The sequence below is a fragment of the Pagrus pagrus genome (genome assembly GCF_965226575.1).
Source record: "Pagrus pagrus genome assembly, chromosome: 5".
Classification (NCBI taxonomy): domain Eukaryota; kingdom Metazoa; phylum Chordata; class Actinopteri; order Spariformes; family Sparidae; genus Pagrus; species Pagrus pagrus.
In genome coordinates, this window is record NC_140189.1 from 16853399 (window position 1) to 16866976 (window position 13578).

General features: G+C 42.9%; 1 protein-coding gene across 6 annotated transcripts in view; it reads right to left on the reverse strand.

Moving 5' to 3' along the window:
* The window catches only part of tenm2a (teneurin transmembrane protein 2a), a 233315-nt gene that overhangs the window by 59731 nt on the left and 160006 nt on the right, over positions 1-13578 (reverse strand). For 5 of the 6 annotated variants that reach the window (XM_084352211.1, XM_084352212.1, XM_084352210.1 and 2 more), the window contains 2 exons: positions 10265-10471; positions 1078-1309 (listed from right to left, as the gene is read on the reverse strand). In XM_084352211.1, coding sequence (XP_084208337.1) covers positions 1078-1309; positions 10265-10471 — 439 coding nt within the window. The remainder of the gene's footprint in view (positions 1-1077; positions 1310-10264; positions 10472-13578) is intronic. The other variant, XM_084352215.1, reaches the window with a different exon arrangement.

Here is a 13578-nt window from a genome sequence, read left to right on the forward strand (position 1 = left end):
CACACTGTAGAGTTCAACTGTGTTAAACTTTGTGGAAACACTTAATTTTACAGATCTGGAAATGTCATGATAAGTAGATGGAAATTACCCAGGCAACGTATTGGAAATTTCTTTACCACAAAACTACCTCAATAATTACCTGTAAATTGCCCCAACATTTTTTAGTAACAATACTCTGCTATTTTCCAACAAGCGGTTCATAAACACGCTGTAATTTCTTTTCCACTACATCGAAGTGAGTTATTGCAAATTCCATTTCCAAAATAGTTTCTGTCCAACATGAGATCAGTAACTTGAGATAAATTTTTCTAACCTTTTACATTCTGACCAACTTAACTATCAGCAAAAATTGCTAAAATGCTAAATACGACCTAACATAACATTTACAGACCTGCATAATCAAGTGTTACCAGCTCTGTCAATTGAAACTCATATAAATCTTTATTCACGATTAGAGAATAATGACTCAATATGACTCTTGACTTAACTTTTATGGCGTGGTTAACTCACAGCTAGCCTCAAAAATAGCTTGTGTTTAGCAAACCAGGAAGCTTGGCAGACTGTTTTTTGTTACTCTTCCACTAGCTGCAGTATCACTGTTACGCTAGCTTGTACTAGCCACAGCCTCCAAGCTTGCAGCAGCCGTCTTTTTCACAAGGACGTGTGGATAAATATTGCCTCTTTCTTGTGTGACCAGCTATAAAGTGATGTTTTTTTTTTTTGCTGCTCTACACGGGCACGACAGTGACTTGTTCCAAGGTGACTGAGAAGATTGCCTCGCTTTTGGTAACTAATAACAAATTCTCTGATTGCCTGAGTGAGTGAACATTTCTGTATCAGGGCTACATCCCCCTCAGCTCTTATTTTCTCTCCTGGCAGTTCTCTCTGACACCATCGCTCTTTGCTCACAGGAATGTTGTTGAAGCAGTGTGACTCTGACCTTTCATTCCTTACTATCGATTACCTGAGGCTTATTCCACTGCTGTGCTTACTATAAGTGGGCTCTAGATATCAGCGTCAGGTAAACATGTCAACTGTAAAAACAGGAGAAAATATAGACACTATATTTGCTCAGACCTGGTCTCCAGCGGGACGTTACTGTTGAGGACCCAGCTGTCTTGCAGCTGGACCGACTCCGGGGTAGTTGGCCCGTCTCCAGTGCCCGGGGCAGGGGCGTGAATGGGGTTGCGTCCCCCCCTCAGGGTGTTTCTGTTCAGGCTGTTGGCAGACTGGTGGGATAAGGTGTGGTGGTTGTGCGGAGGGGGCAGTGGAGGCCGTAGTGTAGACTGACTGTGGTGGTTGGCAGCCCCTGGAAGAAGACAAGAACAGAGAGAGAATTTAAGCGCCACACTTCTTTGTGAATGAGATCAAAGAGAGTTTCAGATGAAGCGAGAGAGCGAAGCGAGGGATTTCATTCCAAAATGCCGCAAATCCAAATGTGGGACAGTGTTATTTGATAGTTGATGTTTATTTCTCAGCGTGCCAAAGAAGTAAAAACCTTTTCAGCTCGCAAATAACTTCATTAACATTCCATTATGAGCTACTTTTGTGTTGCCGATCATTTTTTTGTCGGAGTAGGTGTCATATTTTCCAAATGGTCGATAACTTCTTTAACAAAGGGATTCCAGCTAAACAGATACGTGAAATTTGATAATCACGTCTTCACATTTTCCTCTCGCAAGTTTTGTTCGTCCACCTGTTATTTTTAGCCAATTCTTCTGCTCTTGCTCCTCTCTCACTTTCACCATTTCTATCTTGTCTTTTTTTTCTCTCACAACTAAAAGAAAGCGAGTGTGTGTGTGCGAGCAGTATTAGAGCACTCTGCACAGCATGTGCCCTCATCTCTCGCTCTCAGACTTGGGGGAACATGTCAGCTAGAATCCAATACCAGCCCTTCCAACACTGAGCTAATGGACTGTTGAGTGAGAGAGCCGAAAAACAAACCCGGATGACTCAGACAAGAACACCCATTCACACATCAACTTTCTATCTCTGTCTCTCCCTCTCTCTCTCTCTATGAATCGGTGGGGGATTTCAACCCGTCTCGAGCATGTATGTGTGTGTGTGTGTGTGTGTGGGTTTGTGCAGAAAAATCAATAAGCAAAATACTATACAGCATTGGAGAGCTTGACACAGCCGAATCGCTTCTTGTGCATTTGCATACTTTTTGTTCACACATTGACAGGTGCACGCACTCGATGGAAAGAAGTCAAAAACAACACGTTTAATAAAGAGTCACTTCACATGTCACCACAAACTGCCCACACCTTTATTCTAAAGCGTCCTGAATAGAAATGTTGGAATTATTGCAAAACACACACTCATTGATGTTACATTTGGCTTTGAATTCTGGCCTTACAACACAGTTTGCATTTTCTTTCATCAATACCACACGCTGCACTTTCATCTTTATTTTACACACCCAGGCGCAGAATACATTATAGTGATTGTGTTTGTTTGCACGTTGTCTTCCTCGTACTGATCAAAGGATGGAGTGAGCGCACATATGCACACATACGTGTGGGGTGAACGCAACAAAAGCGACTGCTTTGTCAAGCTGCGCGATCACACTTGCCCTCCTGCATTTGTCGCCTCCTCTTGAATTAGATAAGAAAAGAAGCAGCGTGTGTGAGGAGAGGAGACGAGTCGACGTGTCGCACTCTCCTGTCCGCCTCTCTGCTTTGATATTTGTCAGTCAACATTTTTTTTCGAGCATATTTATTTATATCACTACGTCTCCTTGCATTCTAAATTCCCCCCTCTCTCCCGGACGGGTGTTTCAAGCAGATAAGGGGCCGCGAGCTCCGCTGCAACGCCAGCTGTAATGGCGACCAGTTTGTAAGGTGACCTCATTCCTCCGCGCCGCCACTGGGACGCAGGTGTCACACATACGGCCCCGGAGAACAGATGCTCGTGAAAGGGGAGAGGAGGGGGAGAAGACGAGAGGAAGATGGAGGGGGCTGACCTCTGCCACGCGGGACAGACACAAAACATCTGTTTGCACATGCGAAGACGCTCTTGGGAGACACATACATACGCTAGCATATGCAGATATACGTGTAGCTACACACCTGCAGGAAAAGTCAGAGTCTTGCATCTTACATGCAGAGTGTAAATTGATATTAAAGTATGCAGAGATTCTCGTACTCTCCTCCTCCTTCCTCCTTCTACACCTTCATTTCTTCTCCGGGATTGTTTCCCTCTTTCATCTTGCTTTTATTTGCATTTTGTTTGTGTCCTTTGCTGAGACGTACAGCACTTTGAGATAAACCTTGTTTGTTAAAAGGCACTATATAAATAAATTTGACTCGACTTCTCTGCAATGCCCCTCTAAATGTGAAACAGCTCCGGCTACACCCTATCTGCATAAAGACTTTTATCTGAGCATAGCAACGATGCACACAACACAGAGCCACATACTGGAAGGAAAACGAGCCTGCCTGCCTGCCGGCACGCACACATGCAGATGCGAACGCAGTCCGAGTGATGCAAAAATAAAAGTAGGCACTCCCGTGCTCGCACACTGCCCCGCTGTCTCCCATGCTTAAATCTGCGTACAAAAACGCTCGCGTTTTGCCTTTGTTCACTTTCCTGCCATAAATATTGAACAGTTTTTTCATTCAAATTCTGATGAATAATATATGGCACACCTTGTATGGAAGAGGAATACATGTTTTTTTAGTTTTCCATGAACTGCTGTGGCCTGAGTGTGTGTGCGTGCATGTGCGTGTCTACAAGAGTGCGGGTCTTTATGTTTTTCTGCGTGCACTTGTGGGCACCCTACGCTGCTGGGAGAGCGTATTGTTCAACAATCCAGCCAATTGTTACACAGGGACTGAGTCATATCCTGTACTGTCGCAGATTCACATGCACCACTGTTGTGTAATAAAGATTTTAACATTTCCCCTCGAAGAAAGAGATGAAAATGCTATTATCTCTCATCTCGTAGCAAATTCTATTACACGTCAGCAGATAATGTCAGAAAAATGTAAATGGTGAGAGAAGCACTGCTGGTAATTCTATGTATTTACTCTCTTCATAGCCTCCTGGGACCGCCGCAATCGTCACGTACTGTCAGGTAAACTGAACCCAATTGTTACATGATAGAAAGTGATTGTTTCTTTTATTCCTCACTGAATCAATATTTGCAGAATAAACTGCATTATCACTCATTACTAATGTTTACAGTGCAAACATAAAGCTGCGCGAGAAAAGACTTTTTTTCTTCCAAAAGTCACACAGCCTTGAGGAGGAGTTAAAAAAAAAAGAAAAAAGTCTCTCTAGATATGCTGCAAAATGTTTATGATCAGAGACAAATTGCTTTCTTTTTTCCTGCTCCAGCACAGGAGAGTGATGTCAAAGAAATTCATTCTCATGTAGACTTGAAATCCATAAAAAGAATCCTCAGAGCTCGCCAGAGAAAACACAAACACGTTGAGAAATGGGGTCTGCCTGAGTAGCAAGGCCGAGGCACAGGGCTGTTTTTTTAAGACACGCAGAGAGCTGTTGAAAAAGTAAAAAAAAAAAAAAAAAAAAAGGCAGATTATTTTGGCCACAGAAACACAAATCTGACTAACCATTGGAACAGAGGCTGTGTGCAGTAACGGAGTGGGCTGGAGGTAAATGGGTCCAATAAATTAAGATAGGGGACTTAGTCAGATGAAATGTCCGGTTGCTAAACTACAACCTCCAGGTAGGCTAATAGGAACAACCGTTTTACCAGGAACCCAGTCTGATAAAAGACAAAACATGCGGCGACGAAATGGAGCAATTAGAGAGCAGCCAAGCAGATCACATTTTATTCCACTTTATCTTTTCCTCCTTTCTTTCCTCCCTACTTTGCTCGCCAGCCTGAGTAAACAGCGATCATGAAAAGATTTTCTCGACAGCTTTCTGTTTTGTTTTCACAGCCGCATTTTATGGAGAAGCTAAGAAGCCCTTCTGACTGCTGCCGAAGCCTGACCCACTTTAATCTGTCCAAGGCCCCCCGCGACTGGAGAGGAGGGGACTGTGGCTATAATTCGGTGGGCTTGGCCGGGGCTAAATCCTGGAAGTTCATTATGCTTGCTGATTCAAAAGGAGCCTCATTCAGCAGAGGAGCATTAGCCTGTCTTGCTAGCCTGCCTCCCCTGTAAAGCACGCTGCGCACACACACATCAGTGAGAGGCAGGGGCTCGCCACACCATATTAATCTCACAGTGTGTTTGTGTGTGTCTATGTGTGCGTGTGGCCAACTGGCAGCAGGAACCAACCAAGCCAGTTTGTTTTGCAGCCCTGGATGGGCAAACTGTTTATTGACATTTTCTGTGGTTAACAGAAAAGTCGCAGGGCAGGATGTGCATCTATGTGTGCGCGCGCGTGTGTGTGCGTGCGAGTGTGTGTGTGTGCAGGACAGAAATGCCCATTCAGCATTTAAAAAGGGATCATTGCAGGGCTCAGCTCCCACCCCTCGCTCTCTACCCTCCCTATGCCCTTCTCACTCCCTCTGTCTCCCTGTCTCTGGATTTCACGGCTTGCATTTCCACTGCTTCTGTCCGTCTTCAAGAAAAAAAAAAAAAAACTGAGAAAGAAAACGCAGTGCCACCCTCCATTGTTTTCATGCACCTTCCCTCCGAGCTAATTGCTATGCTCCCTGTGTTTTAAGGTGGTATATTCCCATCTGCTTCCCTATGTCCTCTGTCTCAGAATGTCACATGCTTCTCATTTGTCATTCTTCTCAGAGCTCGGAGGCTGAGCACAATGGAAGGAGAGCTCGAGGTGAAACTGAGATCCACACATCCAAACACACACGCGCCGACGAGAGGGGCTTCCTCTGCACACAGGCTTTATTATACACAAGCGTGCATGTAAACACGTACGGGCACAAATAAAAGAGATAAAGTTAAGGACGTTAAACTTACACGTGCAGGCGTACACACACTAAAACACACACACACACATACACAACGCCTCTGCCTTGGCTAGTCATCTCTGTCTAATTAGGAGGCAATAATCCGCTAGAGAAGAGTCATCAAATTCAGCCAAAAACAAACAGTCTCCATGAGCAGAAACGCACGTGTGCATTTTCACCCACACACTCGCACAGATGCGTACAAATGCACACACACACACAAACGTACAGGCAAGTCATCCCACTGTTACGCAAATGTCACCCTTACATAAGCACCATTAGGAAGAATAACATTAGCAGAAGAAGGGTAACGCGTCTTTGTTGTGCCTTTGTTTCTGTAGATTTGTTTCAACAAAGCCATTAAACATTCATTGCTTCGGCAGTGACTTGAGGTGGCTTCCCTGGCAGCAGATAGCTGGCCACTTTAGAAGAGGCTGGGGCTAAAAATAGCTTAGCATTCCCCATGCATAATGAATGGCCAGAGACAGCGCTAACGCTAGCTCTTTCCAGGAGCGATCTGCTACGCTCCGTTTGGCCGTCTCAGCTCTCCCGGCGTTCCGGGGGAGCGTTCCCAGACAGGTGCTCCGAGCCAGACTGTATTCCCACATAAACATTCACAGACCCAATTCCCAGCCAATCCTCGGCAACACCGTTCCGTTCCCATTCACCTGTCATGCTTCACTAGGAACACAAGTCATGTCTGTCCACCTGTTAGCTTAGGTAATGGTGGACTACTTTACAGCAGCGCACGCGCACGCAAACACAAACACACACGCGTGCGAGCAGCATGCAGCTTCCTGAGGATTATCTCGCTGTGGTCAGTTTCTGCCTGGCTTGGTAAGGCTCATTTCCTGCCCAGCGTCCACTCTCTACAGGACCACACAAAACACACACACACATCCAGACAGGCACACACTCTTACAGCACATGCATAAACAGTTGCCGGTTATAGGTGTTTTATTTTTCTCGCAGCCGTTCCTGCGCCTTCCTACATGCCAGGGTGTGTTTATGCAATGCCAGACTGCCACTCTAAACTCATTTAGGTCGATTTTAATGGACGCCCAAAGCCAAGGACTCTCTCTGCACCCATTAGATCGGCAGTCCTGGCTGGAAAACGTGGCAATTTGCAATTTCATCTCGATGTTGTTCTCCCTCCATCCAAATATCTCTCTTTTACCCTCTGAGCTCTCATCAGCTTACCCCCTTTTCATTTTCACACTCATTTTTCTCTTTGTCTTTGACTCCCTACGTCTCTTGGTCTCCATCTCCCTTTCAGTCGCTTTCTCCATCTATTTTTGCTGGTGCGCTTTGGATGTGTTTTTTCCCCTTCTTTCTCTCTCACTCTTTCTCCCTTTTGATTTTTTTCATGCAAGATGTCTCATTAAACAACTTCAAAAGTCAAAGTTTGGCTTTCTCTATCTCTGCTCCCATTCGCCTCTTTGCGCCTCTTTCTCCTTTTCGTCGTCGTTTTTTTTTTTCTTTCTTTGTCTCTCTCGCTGGCCGTCTCTGTGTGTTCATGCTCAGCAGAGACTGAAAGAAGCCCCAGAACAGAAAGTGTGGGTGTATGTGAACAAGAATGAGAGAAAGAGAGAGTGTGCCTGCGAGCCTCACTCTCCCTCTTTGCCAGTGTCTGCCATTAGGGTGTCAGTGGCAGAGTGAATTTATTTGCTGTGCGGTTACTGGGCTAATGATTGATGTTGCCCCAGCAAACAGTAAACCAATTAGAAGGCTGATGTAACGTCATTTTAAAAGCCTCCTAATCACGTTGCTCTTGAACCTGGGACCCAGGCCTTCCCTAATGAAGATTTATACTGGATCAAAGGAGAGCCTAACGCCATTAACAATAGATTGTATTCCACCAAAAATCACATTAGGACTTCTCTGCCCACCCCCTTCCCTCCCATCAGGCCTCTGCTAAATATATCTGCTGATTACAAGTGCAGATGCACAGTGGAATGGAGAAACAGGGGGAAAAGCGGGAAACAGAGGCAGAGAGGGACAGAGGCATTGGCTTACAGTGGCTAATTGTTGAGAATAAATGTGTATGCTGATGAGCAAACTCATCACTGCAGATGTGTGTGTGCGTGCGTGCACGTGGGTGAGAAAAATAGTTGCGAGGTGCTGATATAAGCACACGGGGCCTGTAACAGCCAACAAGAGGGTGTCCAATGATGAAAGAGAAAGCTTAGAGCCTGGGAAACTAACTAGTATGTCTCTGCTACACTGATCCTCCTGCCGGCACTTAAAATTCATCATCCCCTTACCTTTCAGTTTCCGGTGGATTATTAATGTCATATGGAAAATAAGTACAAACACACCTACTCGCAGGCAACCGATCTGCGCTCTGCACAGTGTAGGGGTTGCTTTCACTTGCATCATTGTTTTCTGGCGATAGATGACAAAGGTGGGAGGGTTATATTTAAAAAATATAATCCATTAAGAGATTACCAATTGTCGGCTCGAAATGCGCTTTTTGTTCGGCGAGCCACAAAAGACGTTTAGGAACAGAGAGAGGTTTCTTTCATGTTACTTCTTGATTGGGCTTTGTCAAGAGCGGATGAAATTTTCAGTATAAGAATTGATGAATTTATGCAGCTCATCAACATATACTGGGTTTCCCCCAGTCCACACACGTACGTACTTCATGCTGCACAATCACAACTATCCATTATATGTGTGTAGTTTTTGCACATTTGTATCTGCACTGCTGGTTATTGCACTCTGTATATATATATATATATATATATATATATATATATATATATACATTTACACTGTACTGTACATTGGATGTGAGATTGCACATTTCAAGCTGCACATTGCAAATATTCTGTATATCTTTAATCTTATTCTTATATTTTTGTACTTTTGATTTTTTTTCCTAACTTTTAACTTTTAATCTCATTCAGGGAAATGTGTTTCTTTAAATGTGCATGTGACAATAAAAGCTTTGATTTTGACATTATTATTGACTGCTAAAAATGTATAATAGATTTTAGATTCATTTGCAATTGACCACAAACAAAATATTTGTGTCCCCTTTAATAAAACAACGTGTTATATCCATAATTGACCACCAATGGGGGAATGTGAAATTGTACATTTTTCAAGTACCGTACTTAAGTACAAAGTCTTTTTCTCTTAATGCTACTCTGCTACATTTCCAGTAGTGTTTAATTTGACATTTTACTCCATTAAAGTTATATGAAAGCTTTAGTGACTTAACAGGTTTAAGTTGACATTAAAAACATACAAGGGGTTCATAAAATATGAGGCATCGCTGTAGATTAAACTGCTGTACCAAAACAACATGTTAAAGTAAATCTAAAAAAAGTAAAATGATCGACAGACAATTAATTGTCATGGTTCCAGCTTCTCAAATTTGAGGATTTGCATCATTATTTTGATTTATATTGGTTGGACGTTCACTTTAGGAAAATATTTAGTTGCAAATGAGCTCCACTTAAATCAGCTACTACAGTAGAATACTGCTTAGACATTAATGCATGAGAAATAACAATCTAATTATTTAATATATAATAGTATAACAGTCACAATGGACATTTTTCTGCATTAGGTACTTTTACTCTAAATACTTTCCTGATTATACTTTAATAACATTTTCACAGCAGAACTTTTATTTTTTTATTTTAATATTTTTATTGCGTTGCATTGGTACTTTTACTTAAAGCAACATTATGTAGAAATTGGCATTTTGTGTGAATTGGCGCCGCCCACAGTTTCAATGCAACACGACTGTGGTCAACAGGAATCCCAGGTCTGTAACAATTTGTCAGATGTAATGTAGGTGATAACAATGTTGTGTAGCTGGTAGCTGGTATCTTGAAGTAAACATGTATGTAACGCTGTGATCCTACCGTCTCACTGAAGTTACATAGTGCAGAAACAAGTCACAGTGGGGCGGAGTGGCTGAGCCAGAGACACCATTCACCCTGTTACAAGACACTGAACCATCAACATGACGTTGAAGCTGTTATTTTAAGATGAAGTTACATAACGTTGCTTTAATTAAAGGATCTGAATACTTCCTCTACCGCTGTTGACCATGATCCACATCTATCTTAAATCTCTCACTGTGTATCTTATGATCCCTCACAGTGTAAACAATAATGCTTAAGTCCCTCTGGTTTGATTCCCCGCTCTGCAAACAAATGCAGACTTCGGCAGACAGCAAAAAAGCCTAAACAAATTGGCTAAAACAAGACGTGATATTAAATTGAAGCAAAGTATTGCTGGCATTTCACTAAGCAAATCAGATCAGGAAATGGATACATGATGATGGACGACACACGGATGCATAAATAAGATGGATGAAAGGATAAAAAGGGTGGACGCATGGCAGAGCTCTCTTACCCGTGGAGGAGGGCTGGGCACGGAGCATGTACGAGTCGTCCGGGTGGGGCTCCAGGTGAGAGTGGGTGGAGTTTTTCTCCAGCAGGGGCACCTGGCATTCCCTGATCGGAGGAGACGGGCCAGGGGAGGGGTGGTGTGGGGCGGACGAGGAGGAGGGGAGGGAAGGAGGGAGCAGTGAGGAGGAAGAGGTTGGAGGGAGTGGGCGACCTGGAGGATGGACGGAGAGAGAAAGAGAGGGGGGAGAAGGAGGGAGGGGGGAGGCGTTAGACAAAACAGATGGCAATGACTGACAGTGATACGGGGGCCTGTCCCGAAGCAGGTTCACTGAGATATTCGGATTACCCAGGGTTGATTTAACAAAATATCTGTAGCCATGCGGATAGATAGGTTTTACTTGTCCTGATCTCTGAGATTTCTGCCTCAGCGGAAATAAAACCACTTCAGTTTTTATTGAAACTATTTTCTATTAGATAAATTAGTTTCTGTGAAAAGTGTAGACAGCTTGTTAAGTGGAGCATCATGAGTAACTAGGACATTGTTTCTGTAAAAAGAAAAAAAAAGCTGTTTGTTGTATTTTTTTAAATGGGAATTTTTGTGACTAAAAAATACATTTGGCAAAGTAACAAACTCAGCCTGATACAGCAAATCTGCATGGCAGGATGTTGATGAGAAAATATTATTTTCTTCTTAACGGGCACTATGTAGTTTTTTGTGGAAGAAATTCAAAACTCAGAATTTTATCGTGAGGTAATAATACAAACTATACAAACAATTATACAAAAATATTTATTTTTCCATAACTGAATAAACAAGCTGAGAAAATAAGGTCAGAACACTGTTTGAAGCTAGAAAGGTGGCAGGGTCCGCCACATATAAACAAATATGGAACTGTATTGTCCTTTAAGGTCAGTTTGTCGTTTCAGTTTATTCAGTCATGAGAACAAAGAGAAATTTGTTTATTTAGTTTGTTTAGACATAAAAATCTGTCAATCGTTCTCTTCTGATTAAAAGTTATTCCCCAAAACTACATAGTGCTCCTTTAAATTGGGTGAACCAACCCCTGATAGTCTGGATAACGGATTGATTTAAAAAGTTATTCACTTGTAAGTAAACTTGCTTCTTGGAACATGCCCCCAGTCACAGCAATGTAAAGCAGCTTGGACACAAACACAGAAGCTTGCAGAAACTGGAGAGGTTCGATCTCCTGAATCCATTTTTGAGTGACAAAGAAATTTGAATTCACTGCATGCACTGCTGACATTTCAGCAGACCCAGTAAGGAAGTAATGGCTTACGTTTAACTCATTTTACATGCAAATGTATTTAACATAACTGACTTAGCGCCATGCATATTTTTTATTCCTCCATAAAACCACCGAGAACACATTATTGGCATTTGTCTCGCTACTGTATAAATTAAAGCGACCCTATGCTTTTAATGAAAAAAGACAAATATGAGATAAAACTGAATTCTAAAATACACTGTTACATAAGCACAAGTTGATATGAGTCGTTAAGTGAAATGGTCATATTTATCTTAAAGTTCGCATACATTATCCGCCATAAGCTAAACCCCTGAGTGCACTGTATTAAGCGCGAGTGCATTTCATTGCATATGAATTCAACTTTTCATTTGAAAGAGGAAGAGGGTGCCGTTTGGCTTTTGTCTGGCATTAAATCACTTGGTAAGATAAGATTGTTCGTGAGGACCTACATCCATTGTACGATTGTCCTCTACATGGGTAAGACAAAAGAAAGTTAACAGCCAAGTCTTTAAATAGTGAGAGCCATGGGACGCGTGGACACAATCAGGCTGTCCCGTACACCAGAGAGAGAGAGAAGAGAGGGATGGAGAGATTTCACTCTACTCTCCAAAGGTTTGGAATCAAGGACAAAGACAAATCTAATAAATTCTATTTAGAGACGGCTCAAAATATAGAATAATTATGTCTGCCATATTTGCAGCTCAATCAATCAACAATACGGTAAGAATGAGGCCACCGAGTCCAGCCAATCCACCGAAGGACTCAGAACTACTAATTAGATAGTCGACCAAAAAGCCACTCTGACACACTGATAATCACTTATTTTCTCCTGATTCCACATTTGAAATGACAGCCTCAGGTGCCAGCTTTACAAATAACCTCTTTTTGTTTTTCTTAGCGACGCCTCGTCCTTCACCTACCAAAAGTTAAAATGCAATGGGCGTGGAGAAGAAGAAGAAGAAGAAGAAGCTCGCCTACTTTTACAGCCTTCGTACATTCTTTCCTTCGCCACTGAAAATCTCAACGAGCTACAAACCCCGGCCTTTCATTGAGTCAACTTTCGTTTCATCGCTCCTCTCTTTTTCTTTTCATACAGAACAACAACCGACAGGGACAGGAGAAGAAGAAAGGAGAAGAAAGAGATAAAAAGTCGTGAGACCTTGAAGAAAAAGACATAGAGATGGCTGAACATTCATCTTGCTTTTGCTTTTTTTGTTCCCCCTGTCCTTTTCTTACTGACAGCTCTTCAGAATACAGATGTGGTGTGATTGTAATTTGACAGCATTCACCTTCCCATCACAGAGTATTGATAGAAATCAAATTGTGTAAAGGCCATGATAGATGGGGGGGCTTTTTTTAGGCGATGGTGCAATACTGCTTGCATCAGGGAAACAGCACTTGGACGAGGGAGGGAGGGGGGAGGATTAATGTAGACATCGTTTAAGGAACAAAGTGGTTGAGCATAGTTGTTGGCTACCTTGCCCATCTATACTGCCTCAAAATGAATCGCATTAATCATGGAAAATACACATGTGAGTTTAAGTGCCGCTGCGCCTTTATAGAGATATATTTAATAGAAACTGAGGCAGAGTGATACCTCTGTCCTGTCGTCCATATGGCTCCAGCTCAGGGCTTTGCGTCATGGAAACCAGAGCTAGGATCGATCCACAGCCCCACGTTAACTACACCCTAGAGAGATGCCAGCCTTGTCTTCTGTTTAGGTATGTGTGTGTGTGTGCGTGCGTGTGTGTGTGTGTGTGTCCGGTCAATCTCATCAGCGCAAACAGAGAAAAATGGATAAACAATGGCAAAGCAAACACTGTGGCCGACAGGAGGGAAAAGGAGAGGAGGGACAGCGAGAGACGGATGGAGAAGAGGGGGGAGAGACAACGAGGTCAAGGGGGTAACCAGGGAAATGGAGAGAGAAATGAATGGAGAGAGCAGAGGGCGGAGGAAACGGGACAGTCGGGAAGCTATGAGCTGACAAAACTTATTGCCAATAAAAAACGTGGAGGAAGGCAATAGAGGAGGGTAATTAAGGAGGGGAGGA